This window comes from Acanthochromis polyacanthus, chromosome 14 (genome assembly GCF_021347895.1).
Source record: "Acanthochromis polyacanthus isolate Apoly-LR-REF ecotype Palm Island chromosome 14, KAUST_Apoly_ChrSc, whole genome shotgun sequence".
Lineage (NCBI taxonomy): Eukaryota > Metazoa > Chordata > Actinopteri > Pomacentridae > Acanthochromis > Acanthochromis polyacanthus.
This window is the reverse complement of record NC_067126.1, coordinates 1,415,839-1,431,719: the sequence shown is the minus strand read 5'-3', so window position 1 is coordinate 1,431,719 and position 15,881 is coordinate 1,415,839. Positions and strand designations below refer to the sequence as shown.

The window sequence follows — 15,881 nt, the reverse complement described above, 5'->3', positions numbered from 1 at the left end:
GGACATCTGCCTTGACCGGTTGGGTTGGAGTGGGACTGAGGGGGAGGGATGGCAGGAGAGGTTGGGGTGAGGAGAGCAGGACAGCAGGTGGAGATCAGAGACATGGAGCTCCACATCCAGAGACATCCATGGAGAGATCAAGCACAGGGCACAGGACCTCAGGGGAAACACAGAGTTAGTCATATGTAATGGTGATATAGTATAGAGAAATGAGAGGAGCCCAGTGCATCATGTGAGTCCCCCAGCAGTCTAAACCTATAGCACCATAACTAAGGGATCCTGACATGTCATCCTTTGGATCTGTTGGTACCAAAGACAAACTCTTGAGGGTCCACGTTGGCTATATTGTTCTATGAACCAGTTTTCAAAGCAATTCAATAGGGGGTTGGGGTTATGGGGTTGAATGCTCGAGAGTGGTAGTCATTTAAATGTTGTAGGTGCAGGGACGAAGGCGTCTGTGACAGTGATATGTTAAATATGTCAGTAATAACATTAAATTTAACAAGCCATAGCTGCAAATATGGTGCCTCATGTAGTTAGTTACTTTGGATTTCGATTAATTAGATAATCAACAAATTGACGTAATTTCCTGGTGGGTGTGTTTATGCAGCCTATTAAATACTTTTTCCCCCATGAAATAAAGTACAATCCATACATCATGGTCCGGTGTTCACTGTTTGTTTTGTTCACTGACATAGTGCAGTAAAGTATTGCTTTAGGACCCAATATCAAGCATGTGCAGGTTGGTCCAAATCGGTCAAAGAATGTGTGAGATTTTGACCTTAATTGGCCTGTTGGACATTAAAGGGGCACACTTCCAAACTTCAACATGGTACCATCTGGCCCCCTCCCCGTTGACCTAGGAGGCTGAAATTGTATATACCGACTCACGGGGGGCCCTAGTACTTGTGGTTAACATTTCGTCCCGTTCGGGTAAAAAATGAGGGTCTAATTCCACTGGCAGAAGGCTCTCAGGGTCTAAGCGTCTGACAAGACCTGATTTTCCAACAAGAACACTTAGTCAGATTTTCTACTGGGACTCTGGGGCTGATCTTTTAGTATGTTATACTAGACTATATTTGGAGCTGAACTGTGGTGGTTTGGTGTCTCTATGACCTTCCTGTGACCCCTGGCGCAGGGTCAAAATGTCATATTTTTGGACATTGACGCCCCACAAACTGGTAATTTTTTGCATCAAATGAGCTGAAACTTTTAGGGGTGATCCAGGTGACCTTGGTGAACAATTGATTTGAAGCACAAGTCTCTAGATCGTTCCTGGAGCTACTTCCGGTTTGGGAGGGGCTAGCAAAACCATTCCAGTGGATTTCGATTTTAGATGTTTTAGAGGTACCAGATCCCAGGTTTCAGCTCTCTGAGTGTTACAGAAGAGAAATGAGAGCAAAAGAGGAACATTTATGAAAAAACATGTTTTTTTGGCCCTCATTCCTTCTTCAGGGCCCCTGGAGGTCTGAAAAGGTGCATGAGCGTTCACATTAGTCTCTATATGTAGAACCTGTGCAGTTTGGTCCAAATTAGTGAAGGAATGTGTGAGATTTTGACCTTTTTAGCCCGTTTTGAAGCATTTGGACATTAAAGGGTTAATTGTCGAGTGAGAAACGGGCCCGTGCTCGGGCCCCTTTTGAGTTAACTCTCTGAAAAAAAATATGCAAGGTCAGGGGGTGGTCTAGTAGGAGCGTGTCCGATTTGGTGTCGCTAGACCCAAAAATGACCGAGCAGGAATGGTTTTTTTACATGTTTGAAGGCCTCAGGCTTCATCACTACTAGTAGGCCTCACTGCTGAAAAACGCGGGTTCCAATGGGGCTAGACCCTTGAAAACAGATACAGTGCTTCATGTGTCTGCTCTGAACAGGCTCACACAATATCAGACTTGAATTCCACTGGGAATGACTTTTATGATACTTGATATGTTGCACAAAATGTCTCCTTCATTTGAAGTCTTCAGATTTACGGACCCTTGACCCCTTCAAAGGTGTTTTCACTGCAGACTTGCTCTCAGAGCATTCAGCACACCCTGTTCTATGACTTTGTGCACTTTGGTGCACTTTGACTGATGTTCTCACACTGTTTTTCATTCATTTTACATTTCTATCTTAAAAAAAGGCCCCTGTTCCAGTGTCTTTTTTGCTCCTATTTTGCCGTTGTAGGTCCCGATGGTCTGAAAACGTACACCAGTATTGCTTTAGGACCCAATATCAAGCATGTGCAGGTTGGTCCAAATCGGTTAAAGAATGTGTGAGATTTTGACCTTAATTGGCCTGTTGGACATTAAAGGGGCACACTTCCAAACTTCAACATGGTACCATCTGGCCCCCTGTTGACCTAGAAGGCTGATATTGCATATACCAACTCACAGGGGGCCCTAGTACTTGTGGTTAACATTTCGTCCCGTTTGGGTAAAAAATGAGGGTCTAATTCCACTGGCATAAGGCTCTCAGGGTCAATAAGTCTAACAAGACCTGATTTTCCTAACATGAACATTTGGTCAAATTTTTCTACTGGGACCCTGGGGCTGATCTTTCAGTATGTGATACTAGGCTATATTTGGAGCTGAACTGTGGTGGTTTGGTGTCTCTATGACCTTCCTGTGACCCCTGGCGCAGGGTCAAAATGTCACATTTTTGGGCATTGACGCCCCACAAACTGGTAATTTTTGCATCAAATGAGCTGAAACTTTTAGGGGTGATCCAGGTGACCTTGGTGAACAACTGATTTGAAGCACAAGTCTCTCGATCGTTCCTGGAGCTACTTCCGGTTTGGGAGGGGCTAGCAAAACCATTCCAGTGGATTTCGATTTTAGATGTTTCAGAGGTACCAGATCCCAGGTTTCAGCTCTCTGAGTGTTATAGAAGAGAAATGAGAGCAAAAGAGGAACATTTATGAAAAAACATGTTTTTTTGGCCCTCATTCCTTCTTCAGGGCCCCTGGAGGTCTGAAAAGGTGCATGAGCGTTCACATTAGCCTCTATATGTAGAACCTGTGCAGTTTGGTCCAAATTAGTGAAGGAATGTGTGAGATTTTGACCTTTTTAGCCCGTTTTGAAGCATTTGGACATTAAAGGGTTAATTGTCGAGTGAGAAACGGGCCCGTGCTCGGGCCCCTTTTGAGTTAACTCTCTGAAAAAAAATATGCAAGGTCAGGGGGTGGTCTAGTAGGAGCGTGTCCGATTTGGTGTCGCTAGACCCAAAAATGACGGAGCAGGAATTTTTTTTACATGTTTGAAGGCCTCAGGCTTCATCACTACTAGTAGGCCTCACTGCTGAAAAACGCGGGTTCCAATGGGGCGAGACCCTTGAAAACAGATACAGCGCTTCACGTGTCTGCTCTGAACAGGCTCACACAATATCAGACTTGAATTCCACTGGGAATGACTTTTATGATACTTGATATGTTGCACAAAATGTCTCCTTCATTTGAAGTCTTCAGATTTACGGACCCTTGACCCCTTCAAAGGTGTTTTCACTGCAGACTTGCTCTCAGAGCATTCAGCACACCCTGTTCTATGACTTTGTGCACTTTGGTGCACTTTGACTGATGTTCTCACACTGTTTTTCATTCATTTTACATTTCTATCTTAAAAAAGGCCCCTGTTCCAGTGTCTTTTTTGCTCCTATTTTGCCGTTGTAGGTCCCGATGGTCTGAAAACATACACCAGTATTGCTTTAGGACTCAATATCAAGCATGTGCAGGTTGGTCCAAATCAGTTAAAGAATGTGTGAGATTTTGACCTTAATTGGCCTTTTGGACATTAAAGGGGCACACTTCCAAACTTCAACATGGTAGCATCTGGCCCCCTGTTGACCTAGAAGGCTGATATTGCATATACCAACTCACGGGGGGCCCTAGTACTTGTGGTTAACATTTCGTCCCGTTTGGGTAAAAAATGAGGGTCTAATTCCACTGGCAGAAGGCTCTCAGGGTCTAAGAGTCTGAGAAGTCCTGATTTTCCTAACATGAACATTTGGTCAGATTTTTCTCCTGGGACCCTGGGGCTGATCTTTTAGTATGTTATACTAGGCTATATTTGGAGCTGAACTGTGGTGGTTTGGTGTCTCTATGACCTTCCTGTGACCCCTGGCGCAGGGTCAAAATGTCACATTTTTGGGCATTGACGCCCCACAAACTGGTAATTTTTGCATCAAATGAGCTGAAACTTTTAGGGGTGATCCAGGTGACCTTGGTGAACAACTGATTTGAAGCACAAGTCTCTCGATCGTTCCTGGAGCTACTTCCGGTTTGGGAGGGGCTAGCAAAACCATTCCAGTGGATTTCGATTTTAGATGTTTCAGAGGTACCAGATCCCAGGTTTCAGCTCTCTGAGTGTTATAGAAGAGAAATGAGAGCAAAAGAGGAACATTTATGAAAAAACATGTTTTTTTGGCCCTCATTCCTTCTTCAGGGCCCCTGGAGGTCTGAAAAGGTGCATGAGCGTTCACATTAGCCTCTATATGTAGAACCTGTGCAGTTTGGTCCAAATTAGTGAAGGAATGTGTGAGATTTTGACCTTTTTAGCCCGTTTTGAAGCATTTGGACATTAAAGGGTTAATTGTCGAGTGAGAAACGGGCCCGTGCTCGGGCCCCTTTTGAGTTAACTCTCTGAAAAAAAATATGCAAGGTCAGGGGGTGGTCTAGTAGGAGCGTGTCCGATTTGGTGTCGCTAGACCCAAAAATGACCGAGCAGGAATTTTTTTTACATGTTTGAAGGCCTCAGGCTTCATCACTACTAGTAGGCCTCACTGCTGAAAAACGCGGGTTCCCATGGGGCGAGACCCTTGAAAACAGATACAGCGCTTCATGTGTCTGCTCTGAACAGGCTCACAAAATATCAGACTTGAATTCCACTGGGAATGACTTTTATGATACTTGATATGTTGCACAAAATGTCTCCTTCATTTGAAGTCTTCAGATTTACGGACCCTTGACCCCTTCAAAGGTGTTTTCACTGCAGACTTGCTCTCAGAGCATTCAGCACACCCTGTTCTATGACTTTGTGCACTTTGGTGCACTTTGACTGATGTTCTCACACTGTTTTTCATTCATTTTACATTTCTATCTTAAAAAAAGGCCCCTGTTCCAGTGTCTTTTTTGCTCCTATTTTGCCGTTGTAGGTCCCGATGGTCTGAAAACGTACACCAGTATTGCTTTAGGACCCAATATCAAGCATGTGCAGGTTGGTCCAAATCGGTTAAAGAATGTGTGAGATTTTGACCTTAATTGGCCTGTTGGACATTAAAGGGGCACACTTCCAAACTTCAACATGGTAGCATCTGGCCCCCTGTTGACCTAGAAGGCTGATATTGCATATACCAACTCACAGGGGGCCCTAGTACTTGTGGTTAACATTTCGTCCCGTTCGGGTAAAAAATGAGGGTGAGGGTCTAATTCCACTGGCAGAAGGCTCTCAGGGTCTAAGAGTCTGAGAAGTCCTGATTTTCCAACATGAACACTTAGTCAGATTTTTCTCCTGGGACCCCAGGGCTGATCTTTCAGTATGTGATACTAGGCTATATTTGGAGCTGAACTGTGGTGGTTTGGTGTCTCTATGACCTTCCTGTGACCCCTGGCGCAGGGTCAAAATGTCACATTTTTGGGCATTGACGCCCCACAAACTGGTAATTTTTGCATCAAATGAGCTGAAACTTTTAGGGGTGATCCAGGTGACCTTGGTGAACAACTGATTTGAAGCACAAGTCTCTCGATCGTTCCTGGAGCTACTTCCGGTTTGGGAGGGGCTAGCAAAACCATTCCAGTGGATTTCGATTTTAGATGTTTCAGAGGTACCAGATCCCAGGTTTCAGCTCTCTGAGTGTTACAGAAGAGAAATGAGAGCAAAAGAGGAACATTTATGAAAAACATGTTTTTTTTGGCCCTCATTCCTTCTTCAGGGCCCCTGGAGGTCTGAAAAGGTGCATGAGCATTCACATTAGCCTCTATATGTAGAACCTGTGCAGTTTGGTCCAAATTGGTGAAGGAATGTGTGAGATTTTGACCTTTTTAGCCCGTTTTGAAGCATTTGGACATTAAAGGGTTAATTGTCGAGTGAGAAACGGGCCCGTGCTCGGGCCCCTTTTGAGTTAACTCTCTGAAAAAAAATATGCAAGGTCAGGGGGTGGTCTAGTAGGAGCGTGTCCGATTTGGTGTCGCTAGACCCAAAAATGACGGAGCAGGAATGGTTTTTTTACATGTTTGAAGGCCTCAGGCTTCATCACTACTAGTAGGCCTCACTGCTGAAAAACGCGGGTTCCCATGGGGCTAGACCCTTGAAAACAGATACAGTGCTTCATGTGACTGCTCTGAACAGGCTCACACAATATCAGACTTGAATTCCACTGGGAATGACTTTTATGATACCTGATATGTTGCACAAAATGTCTCCTTCATTTGAAGTCTTCAGATTTAGTGACCCTTGACCCCTTCAAAGGTGTTTTCACTGCAGACTTGCTCTCAGAGCATTCAGCACACTCTGTTCTATGACTTTATGCACTTTGGTGCACTTTGATTGATGTTCTCACACTGTTTTTCATTCATTTTACATTTCTATCTTGAAAAAAGGCTCCTGTTCCAGTGTCTTTTTTGCTCCTATTTTGCCGTTGTAGGTCCTGATGGTCTGGTCTGAATCTAATCGATTGTTACTTTTGCTCTTCCGGACATTCTGTAAAAATTTGGTGAAAATCCGTCCATGACTTTTTGAGTTATGCTGTTAACAGACAGACAGACAGACAGACAGACAAACAAACTCCGATGATTACATAACCTCCTGGCGGAGGTAACAAACAGATATGCCCACCAGTTCTTAGAGAGGAAAGTACAAAAATCAAACTCCAGATTTCATGTTTCTAAAATGAAAGCTTTCATGTCACTTCATTTGTGCATGGGGCTTGTTGAAAAGTCTGAGATTGAGGACTTTTGGGCAGGGTTTTGGCCAATTTACACACCTGGCTTTGACAAAGTGATGTAATTCAATATGGCTGCCACTTGTGATGTCATAATATGCAAATTAGATTAGTGACTTTACGCCCATCACAAACTTTGCGTCATATTGAAGATTTTTCTCATTTACAGTATGCCTTTATCTCTAACCCTTTTCAAGCTACAACCTTTTGAAATAGTGATATCAAAATTGAATGTTTCATTGAAAAAAGTACGACGCTCAAAGGGTTAAGTAGCGGGCTGGCACAAGTTTGGATACATTTTTAATAAATTCCTTCAAACCAGAGTATTTTTAAGGTGTCAAAGTATTATTAAACTGTTATCATGTTCTTGCCTTTCCTCCTCGGTTCTGATGCAGCTTGGTGCTTAACAACAGCGTTATAATAGTAGAGATCCTGCCCATGGTGAAATGTAATTGTTAGATGCTTATTTGCATTTGAGAAATATAGGCATAGTTTGATTTGCAAAATATTTGGCTAGTACCAGCTCAAGTTCAGCTCAAGTCATCCCTGAATCTGATTGTTTAGCCTTCTGCTAACTAGCCATGACTTATGATTGACCGATAGATGGTCATTGCAGTCGAGGCAGAGAGGATCCAAGTGAACTCTGAAAGTCAGGGATTCCTTTTAGAGTCTTGCACACAGACATTATGTTAGGTATGAAATTCTGCCACTCCTCACGCCTTAGTTATATCAGTGTCATTACCACCATCACCACAACCACCACCACCACCATCATCATCATCATCATCATAATCATCATCACCATCATCATCACCTGAAATTGAATTGTATGTATAGGAAAACTATATATAGTATTTTGTGGTCTTAAGTTGATTAAAAATAAGGACATAATACACAAAAGTTGTTTCTATTTTTTTTTCAAATGTAGACAGTTACAGAATAGATATATTATCTGTTTTGTAACTGTCTTTCATCCCTAAATTTAAATGTCTGACTCATACTTGCAGTTACATATGTTGGCCAAAGGTGGCGCACTTCATTTTTTTTACACACACTTTGTTTTTACATATATTGGCCAGAGGCGGCGCACTACTAAAAACCCATACACACGCAATTGTAAAAATCCCTTCTTCTTGAGTCCATACCATTTTTTCTAGATTTCACCACTAGGCATGCTAATGAGCCATTCTCTATCAGATGCAATGGTTTTCCTTTTTAGGACCATGGTTTTGGTCCTAACTTGTCCATCGGTCCTAATATGTAAGGTAATTTTATGGGTTGAGGTCTCAAGAAGAATAGCAATGTGAGAACACACACACACAGACACACACACACACACAGACACACACACACACACACAGACACACACACACACACACAGAGACACACACACACACACACAGACACACACACACACACACAGACACACACACACACACACACACACACACACACACAGACACACACACACACACACAGACACACACACACACACACAGACACACACACACACACACACAGACACACACACACAGACACACACACACACACACACAGACACACACACACACACACAGACAGACACACACACACACACAGACACACACACACACACACACACAGACACACACACACACACACAGACACACACACACACACACAGACACACACACACAGACACAGACACACACACACACACACAGACAGACACACACACACACACACACACACAGACACACACAGACACACACACACACACACAGACACACACACACAGACACAGACACACACACACACACACACAGACAGACACACACACACACACACACACAGACACACACACACACACACACACACACACAGACACACACACACACAGACACACACACACAGACACAGACACACACACACACACACACAGACAGACACACACACACACACACACACACAGACACACACACACACACACACACACACACACAGACACACACACACACAGACACACACACACAGACACACACACCTAAAAATAGATTGCTTATATTTTGTAAGATGTATTGTTCTGAACCAAAATGTTGACTTGTGTTGTTTGTTTGTAAATAAATGATTTAGCTAACAACAGGTTAAAAAGTTGACCTCAAAATGCTTTTTCCGAGTTGTTTTTGTTGTTTCATACAAGTAAACAACTGTTCAGTTGTGTGGGATGTCACTAAACCAAAAAATATTGGCATCAAAGTGATTGATGTGCCTCTCTGTACAAAAAGCTCCTTATCTCTGTTTTTTGGTCAAAAACAGGTGTTTTTGCTGAAACTACCCTATGTTCTGCTGCCGATAACTTTAGAACCGAAAATGCTAGAAACAAACTTTTTTTCCTGAAGAAAGAAGAGAATCTACACTTTCTTTTGATAGTTTCAATGTTTATGTAGTCTTAAAACTTGATATTCTGTAGATCTTGAAATATCTGTCAAAATTCTTAAAAACTCTGACAGTAGGGGGCTCTTTGCTCTGAAAACGGCTGGCAGCCAATGAGTTAAAAGTACATTGCTAGACTAAAATACATGACAGTGAATCAAAACATTATACACACACACACTCTTAAAAGCCCACATGTACACACAGTCACACATAAAAGACAATTAAAAAGACATTAATGGTTGCAGTTCTTAAGCAGGTTTTTCAGTTTGTTTTTAAAACTGCTGATAGAACTACAGGTCTTAATGTCATCAGGCAGGGCATTCCACTGAGCCGTAGCTTTTACAGAAAAAGATGACTGTCCAAAGGTGGTGCGTTGAAAAGCTGTTGCACAGTCAGTGGTGGAAGATATCCTTGTGGATTTAATAGATTGTGCCGAGCGATACTGAACAAACTGTTGCAGCAGAGGAGGGGCCAAACCATTTAAATATTAAAGTCAAGACATCCATCCATCCATTCTCTATACACCGTTTTATCCTCATTAGGGTCATGGGGGGTGCTGGAGTCTATCCCAGCTGACTCGGGTGAAGGCAGGGGACACCCAGGACAGGTCACCAGTCTGTCACAGGGCTACATATACAGACACACAATCACACTCACATTCACACCTACGGACAATTTAGAGTAACCAATTAACCTCAGCATGTTTTTGGACTGTGGGAGGAAGCCGGAGTACCCGGAGAAAACCCACGCATGCACAGGGAGAACATGCAAACTCCATGCAGAAAGATCCCAGGCCCACCCCAGGATTCGAACCAGTGATCTTCTTGCTGCAAGGCGAAAGTGCTAACCACTACTCCACTGAGCAGCCCAAAGTCAAGACACATATTTGAAAATAACTTAAAATTTTCAAAGCTCAGAAGATGATGCTTTTCTAAAATCCCGCACTGGTGATATTGCATTGGTTTTTTGTCCAGGATTTTCAAAGTCTGTTTATAAAGAGACTCCAGTGGTTTGATGACCACCTGCCCAGCTTGTCCCCAACATGTGATACAATACGACATGTGGGACAGGATCATAGCGTGCATAAATGTCTTTGCAGCATCCACAGATAGACAGTATCTAATGTGACGAAAGTTTAACAGATTATATTTTATGTTTTTGCAAGGTTTTTCATATGTGACTTCAAATTTAGATTAGAATCCAGCATTATGCCAAGATATTTAAACTCACTCACAATTTCTATTTTTTCAGTCCTAATTAAAATGTCAGCGTTGACAGACTGCTTTGTTTTGGAAAAAAAACATCCCTTTTGTTTTGGTAACGTTGAGGCTGAGACATGACTGATCAAGCCACTCTGTAATCTTTCCCAAAGCATTCGTTAGTGTCTCAGCTGCTAACTCTGCAGTTTTTGCACAAGTATAAATGACCGTGTCATCAGCATATATTTGTAGGTCTACACCATGGCAGACCTGCAGAAGGTCATTGACATAAAGACTGAATAACAGAGGCCCCAACACGGGGTAACTTGGTTCAGTCAGTGAAGATCTGACCAATCAGTGTCGTCTGATGCTGAACCGCAAACAGGAAACAGGAAGTTTCACCTTCAGATGGCCCAATTAAAGTCATGGTGTCTCTGTGGACTAACTTCTGCTTCCAGGATCTGTGCTCGGCTAAGCTAATGTGTGCTAAGCAAGCAGTTATCTGCGCTAAGCTAAGCTACAGGGTGCTAAGCTAAAATTTATCTGTGCTAAGCTAAGCCAACAGTTATCTGTTCAAAGCTAAGCTAGTGTGTGCTAAACTAACAGTGATTTCTGCTAAGCTTAGCTATCAGTTATATGTCCTAAGATAAGCAAGTGTGTGCTAAGCTGACAGTTATCTCTGCTAAGCTAAGCCAACAGTTATCTGTTCAAAGCTAAGCCAATGTGTGCTAAGCTGACAGTTATCTCTGCTAAGCTAAGCCAACAGTTATCAGTTCAAAGCTAAGCCAATGTGTGCTAAGCTAAAAGTTATCTGTGCTAAGCTAAGCCAACAGTTACCTGTTCAGAGCTAAGCTAAGGTGTGCTAAGCTAAAAGTTATTTGTGCTAAGCTTAGCTATCAGTTATATGTCCTAAGATAAGCAAGTGTGTGCTAAGCTGACAGTTATCTCTGCTAAGCTAAGCCAACAGTTATCTGTTCAAAGCTAAGCCAATGTGTGCTAAGCTGACAGTTATCTCTGCTAAGCTAAGCCAACAGTTATCAGTTCAAAGCTAAGCCAATGTGTGCTAAGCTAAAAGTTATCTGTGCTAAGCTAAGCCAACAGTTATCTGTTCAAAGCTAAGCCAATGTGTGCTAAGCTAAAAGTTATCTGTGCTAAGCTAAGCCAACAGTTACCTGTTCAGAGCTAAGCTAAGGTGTGCTAAGCTAAAAGTTATTTGTGCTAAGCTAAGCTAATGTGTGCTAATCTGTGTGAAATATGCCCTCAACCTGTTGGAACCAAGTTACCTTTAGAGTCAGATTACTTTAGAACCAGGTTGCTTTAGAACCAGGTTAACTTCAGAACCAAGTTACCTTTAGAGCCAGGTTACTTTAGAACCAGGTTATTTTAGAGCCAGGTTACCTTTAGAACCAGGTTAACTTTAGAACCAAGTTTCCTTTAGAGTCAGATTACTTTAGAACCAGGTTACTTTAGAACCAGGTTAACTTTAGAACCAAGTTACCTTTAGAGTCAGATTACTTTAGAACCAGGTTACTTTAGAACCAGGTTAACTTCAGAACCAAGTTACCGTAAGAACCAGATTACTTTAGAACCAGGTTAACTTTAGAGCCAGATTACTTTAGAACCAGGTTAACTTTAGAACCATGTTCGAGTTCTCAGACGTTCCACTGACTAAATAAAGAGCTGATAGACATTACTGAGAGTAAATATGTTTTAACGGTTCCTGCTAGAACAGAGGAACCCTGAAGAACCCGTCAGTCTTACATGAGGGTAGAACTCCATGAGGATGAGGAACTCTGGTCGTCCGTCGGCCGTCGTGTTCTCGTCGGCCATCAGGAACCGAGCGATGTTGTTGTGCTGCTGCAGCAGTGGCAGGCCATAGATGGAACGTTCGTTGGCGTAGTTCTGCCGGTTGGCTGAGCTGAACAGCTTGACGGCGACGCAGCGTTCCTTCAGGGTTCCACGGTACACGGCACCGTAACGGCCTCGACCAATCAGCTGCCAGAGAAACAGGAAGTGAAGCTGTGGAGTTCCTCAGGGACCAATCAGAGGTCCTCTGATGATGATGATGATGTGTGTGTGTGTGTGTGTGTGTGTGTGTGTGCGCGTGTGTGTGTGTGTGTGTATGTGTGTGCGTGTGTGTGCATTTGTACGTGTGTGTGTGTGTGTGTGTGTGTGTGTGTGTGTGTGTGTTACCTCCATCAGTTTCAGGTTGTCCAGGTCGACAGCTGATTGGCTGTTTCCTGCCTCCATCACATCCTCAGTAGACACGTTGTGTTTCTGCTTCCCTGCAAACAAACATGATTATTAGTTATTGATTTTTAATTATTGATTGGTAATTATTATTTATTGATTGATTATTAATTATTGACTGATTATTAGTTATTAATTATTGATTGATTACTGATGATTAGACCGTTGTTGATCAGTGTGTGTGTACTTTTCATCATGCGGTATCCCAGAAACAGTGCCACGATGAGGATGGCTGATACGGCAACGGTTACCAAGGCAACGAGCGCCGTCTCCTCCAGTGTCAGATGGTGATCTGTGGGATGAAGATGCCATCATTAATTATTGATCACCTGCTGCAGGTATCAGCTGTAGTACCTGGCTGTTCCACCAGGGGGCACCTCTGTTTATTGGTCATTTAGAACTCTGGCTGCTGATTGGGTTAAAGTTCGATGAGACTGAATCTCAGTGACTCAGTGAACAGGTACGAGCTCAGTGATTGGTCCACACCTGTCCACTCACCTGTCGGCCCATTCTCGCGGCCGTCCGGCTTCATCAGCCGCAGGGCGGGCGTGTCAGCGGTGGGCGGGGCCTCAGTGTAGTTGGCGTTGCAGAGGTCGCGGCTGCAGCAGCAGAAGCGGTAGTTGGACTTGAGCATCGCAGACGGAGGCCGGGACACGAGGACGCAGCGGTCGCCATGACACTCCTGGTGGTGGCCGACGTGACGCCAACAACCTGCCATCAGAACCACACAGAACACGTAAGGACAAACAGAACTTTCTAAACATCTCCTGTCTCAGTGGCAATAAAGCTGATGTTCTTAGTTACACACGTGGACAAAATTGTTGGTACCCCTCAGTTAAAGAAGGAAAAACCCACAATTCTCACTGAAATCACTTGAAACTCACAAAAGTAACAATAAATAAAAATTTATTGAAAATTAAATAATCAAAATCAGCCATCACTTTTGAATTGTTGATTAACATAATTATTTAAAAAAACAAACTAATGAAATAGGGCTGGACAAAAATGATGGTACCCATAACTTAATATTTTGTTGCACAACCTTTTGAGGCAATCACTGCAATTAAACGATTTCTGTATTTGTCAATGAGCGTTCTGCAGCTGTCAACAGGTATTTTGGCCCACTCCTCATGAGCAAACAGCTCCAGTTGTCTCAGGTTTGATGGGTGTCTTCTCCAAATGGCATGTTTCAGCTCCTTCCACATATGTTCAATGGGATTCAGATCTGGGCTCATAGAAGGCCACTTTAGAATAGTCCAACGCTTTTCTCTCAGCCATTCTTGGGTGTTTTTGGCTGTGTGTTTTGGATCGTTGTCCTGTTGGAAGACCCATGACCTGCGACTGAGACCAAGCTTTCTGACACTAGGCAGCACATTTCTCTCCAGAATGCCTTGATAGTCTTCAGATTTCATCGTACCTTGCACACTTTCAAGACACCCTGTGCCAGATGCAGCAAAGCAGCCCCAAAACATTACTGAGCCTCCTCCATGTTTCACCGTAGGGACAGTGTTCTTTTCTTCGTACGCTTGGTTTTTGAGTCTATGAACATAGAGTTGATGTGCCTTACCAAAAAGCTCCAGTTTGGTCTCATCTGTCCAAAGGACATTCTCCCAGAAGCTTTGTGGCTTGTCAACATGCATTTTTGCAAATTCCAGTCTCACTTTTTTATGAGTTTTTTTCAGCAGTGGTGTCCTCCTTGGTCGTCTCCCATGAAGTCCACTTTGGCTCAAACAACGACGAATGGTGCGATCTGACACTGATGTACCTTGGCCTTGGAGTTCACCTTTAATTTCTTTGGAGGTTGCTCTGGGCTCTTTGGATACAATTCCAACGATCCGTCTCTTCAATTTGTCATCAATTTTCCTCTTGCGGCCACGTCCAGGGAGGTTGGCTACTGTCCCGTGGGTCTTGAACTTCTGAATAATATGAGCCACTGTTGTCACAGGAACTTCAAGCTGTTTAGAGATGGTCTTATAGCCTTTACCTTTAAGATGTTTGTCTATCATTTTTTTTCGGATGTCCTGGGACAATTCTCTCCTTCGCTTTCTGTTGTCCATGTTCAGTGTGGTACACACCTTTTCACCAAACAGCAGGGTGACTACTTGTCTCCCTTTAAATAGGCAGACTGACTGATTATGAGTTTGGAAACACCTGTGATGTCAATTAAATGACACACCTGAGTTAATCATGTCACTCTGGTCAAATAGTTTTCAATCTTTTATAGAGGTACCATCATTTTTGTCCAGGCCTGTTTCATTAGTTTGTTTTTTTAAATAATTATGTTAATCAACAATTCAAAAGTAATGGCTGTTTTTGATTATTTAATTTTCAATAAATTTTTATTTATTGTTACTTTTGTGAGTTTCAAGTGATTTCAGTGAGAATTGTGGGTTTTTCCTTCTTTAACTGAGGGGTACCAACAATTTTGTCCACGTGTGTAGCAGAACCTAAAGAAGGAACCGATCCACTTCCTGTTGTAGATGTCTGAAAACACAGACGAACCCTGAATGCACCACACCAGAACCTCACCAAGAACTTCACCTAGAACCTGACCTAGAACCTGACCCAGAACTTCACCTAGAACCACACCTAGAACCTCACCTAGAACCTCACCCAGAACTTCACCTAGAACCTGACCCAGAAATGAGCTAGAACCTGACCTAGAACCACACCTAGAACCTGACCCAGAACTTGACCTAGAGCCTGTCCGAGAACCACACCTAGAACCTGACCTAGAACTTGACCCATAACTTGACCTAGAACCTGACCTAGAACCACACCTAGAACCTGACCCAGAACTTGACCTAGAGCCTGTCCGAGAACCACACCTAGAACCTGACCTAGAACCTGACCCATAACTTGACCTAGAACCTGACCTCGAACCACACCTAGAACCTCACCTAGAATCTCACCCAGAACGTCACCTAGAACCTCACCCAGAACTTCACCTAGAACCTGACCTAGAACCTCACCCAGAACCTCACCCAGAACCTCACCTAGATCCTGAGCTAGAGCCACACCTAGATCCCGACCTAGAACCTCACCCGGAACCATACCTAGAACCTCATCTAGAACCTGACCCAGAACTTGACCGAGAACCTGACC

At 43.2% G+C, this 15,881-nt stretch overlaps 1 protein-coding gene across 1 annotated transcript in view; it reads right to left on the bottom strand.

Moving 5' to 3' along the window:
• LOC110962047 (bone morphogenetic protein receptor type-2-like) overlaps positions 1-15,881 on the bottom strand; it is a 64,954-nt gene that overhangs the window by 36,627 nt on the left and 12,446 nt on the right. The window contains exons 4-7 of the mRNA XM_051959380.1: positions 13,263-13,487; positions 12,964-13,068; positions 12,720-12,811; positions 12,265-12,521 (exon numbers count right to left, since the gene is read on the bottom strand). Coding sequence (XP_051815340.1) covers positions 12,265-12,521; positions 12,720-12,811; positions 12,964-13,068; positions 13,263-13,487 — 679 coding nt within the window. The remainder of the gene's footprint in view (positions 1-12,264; positions 12,522-12,719; positions 12,812-12,963; positions 13,069-13,262; positions 13,488-15,881) is intronic.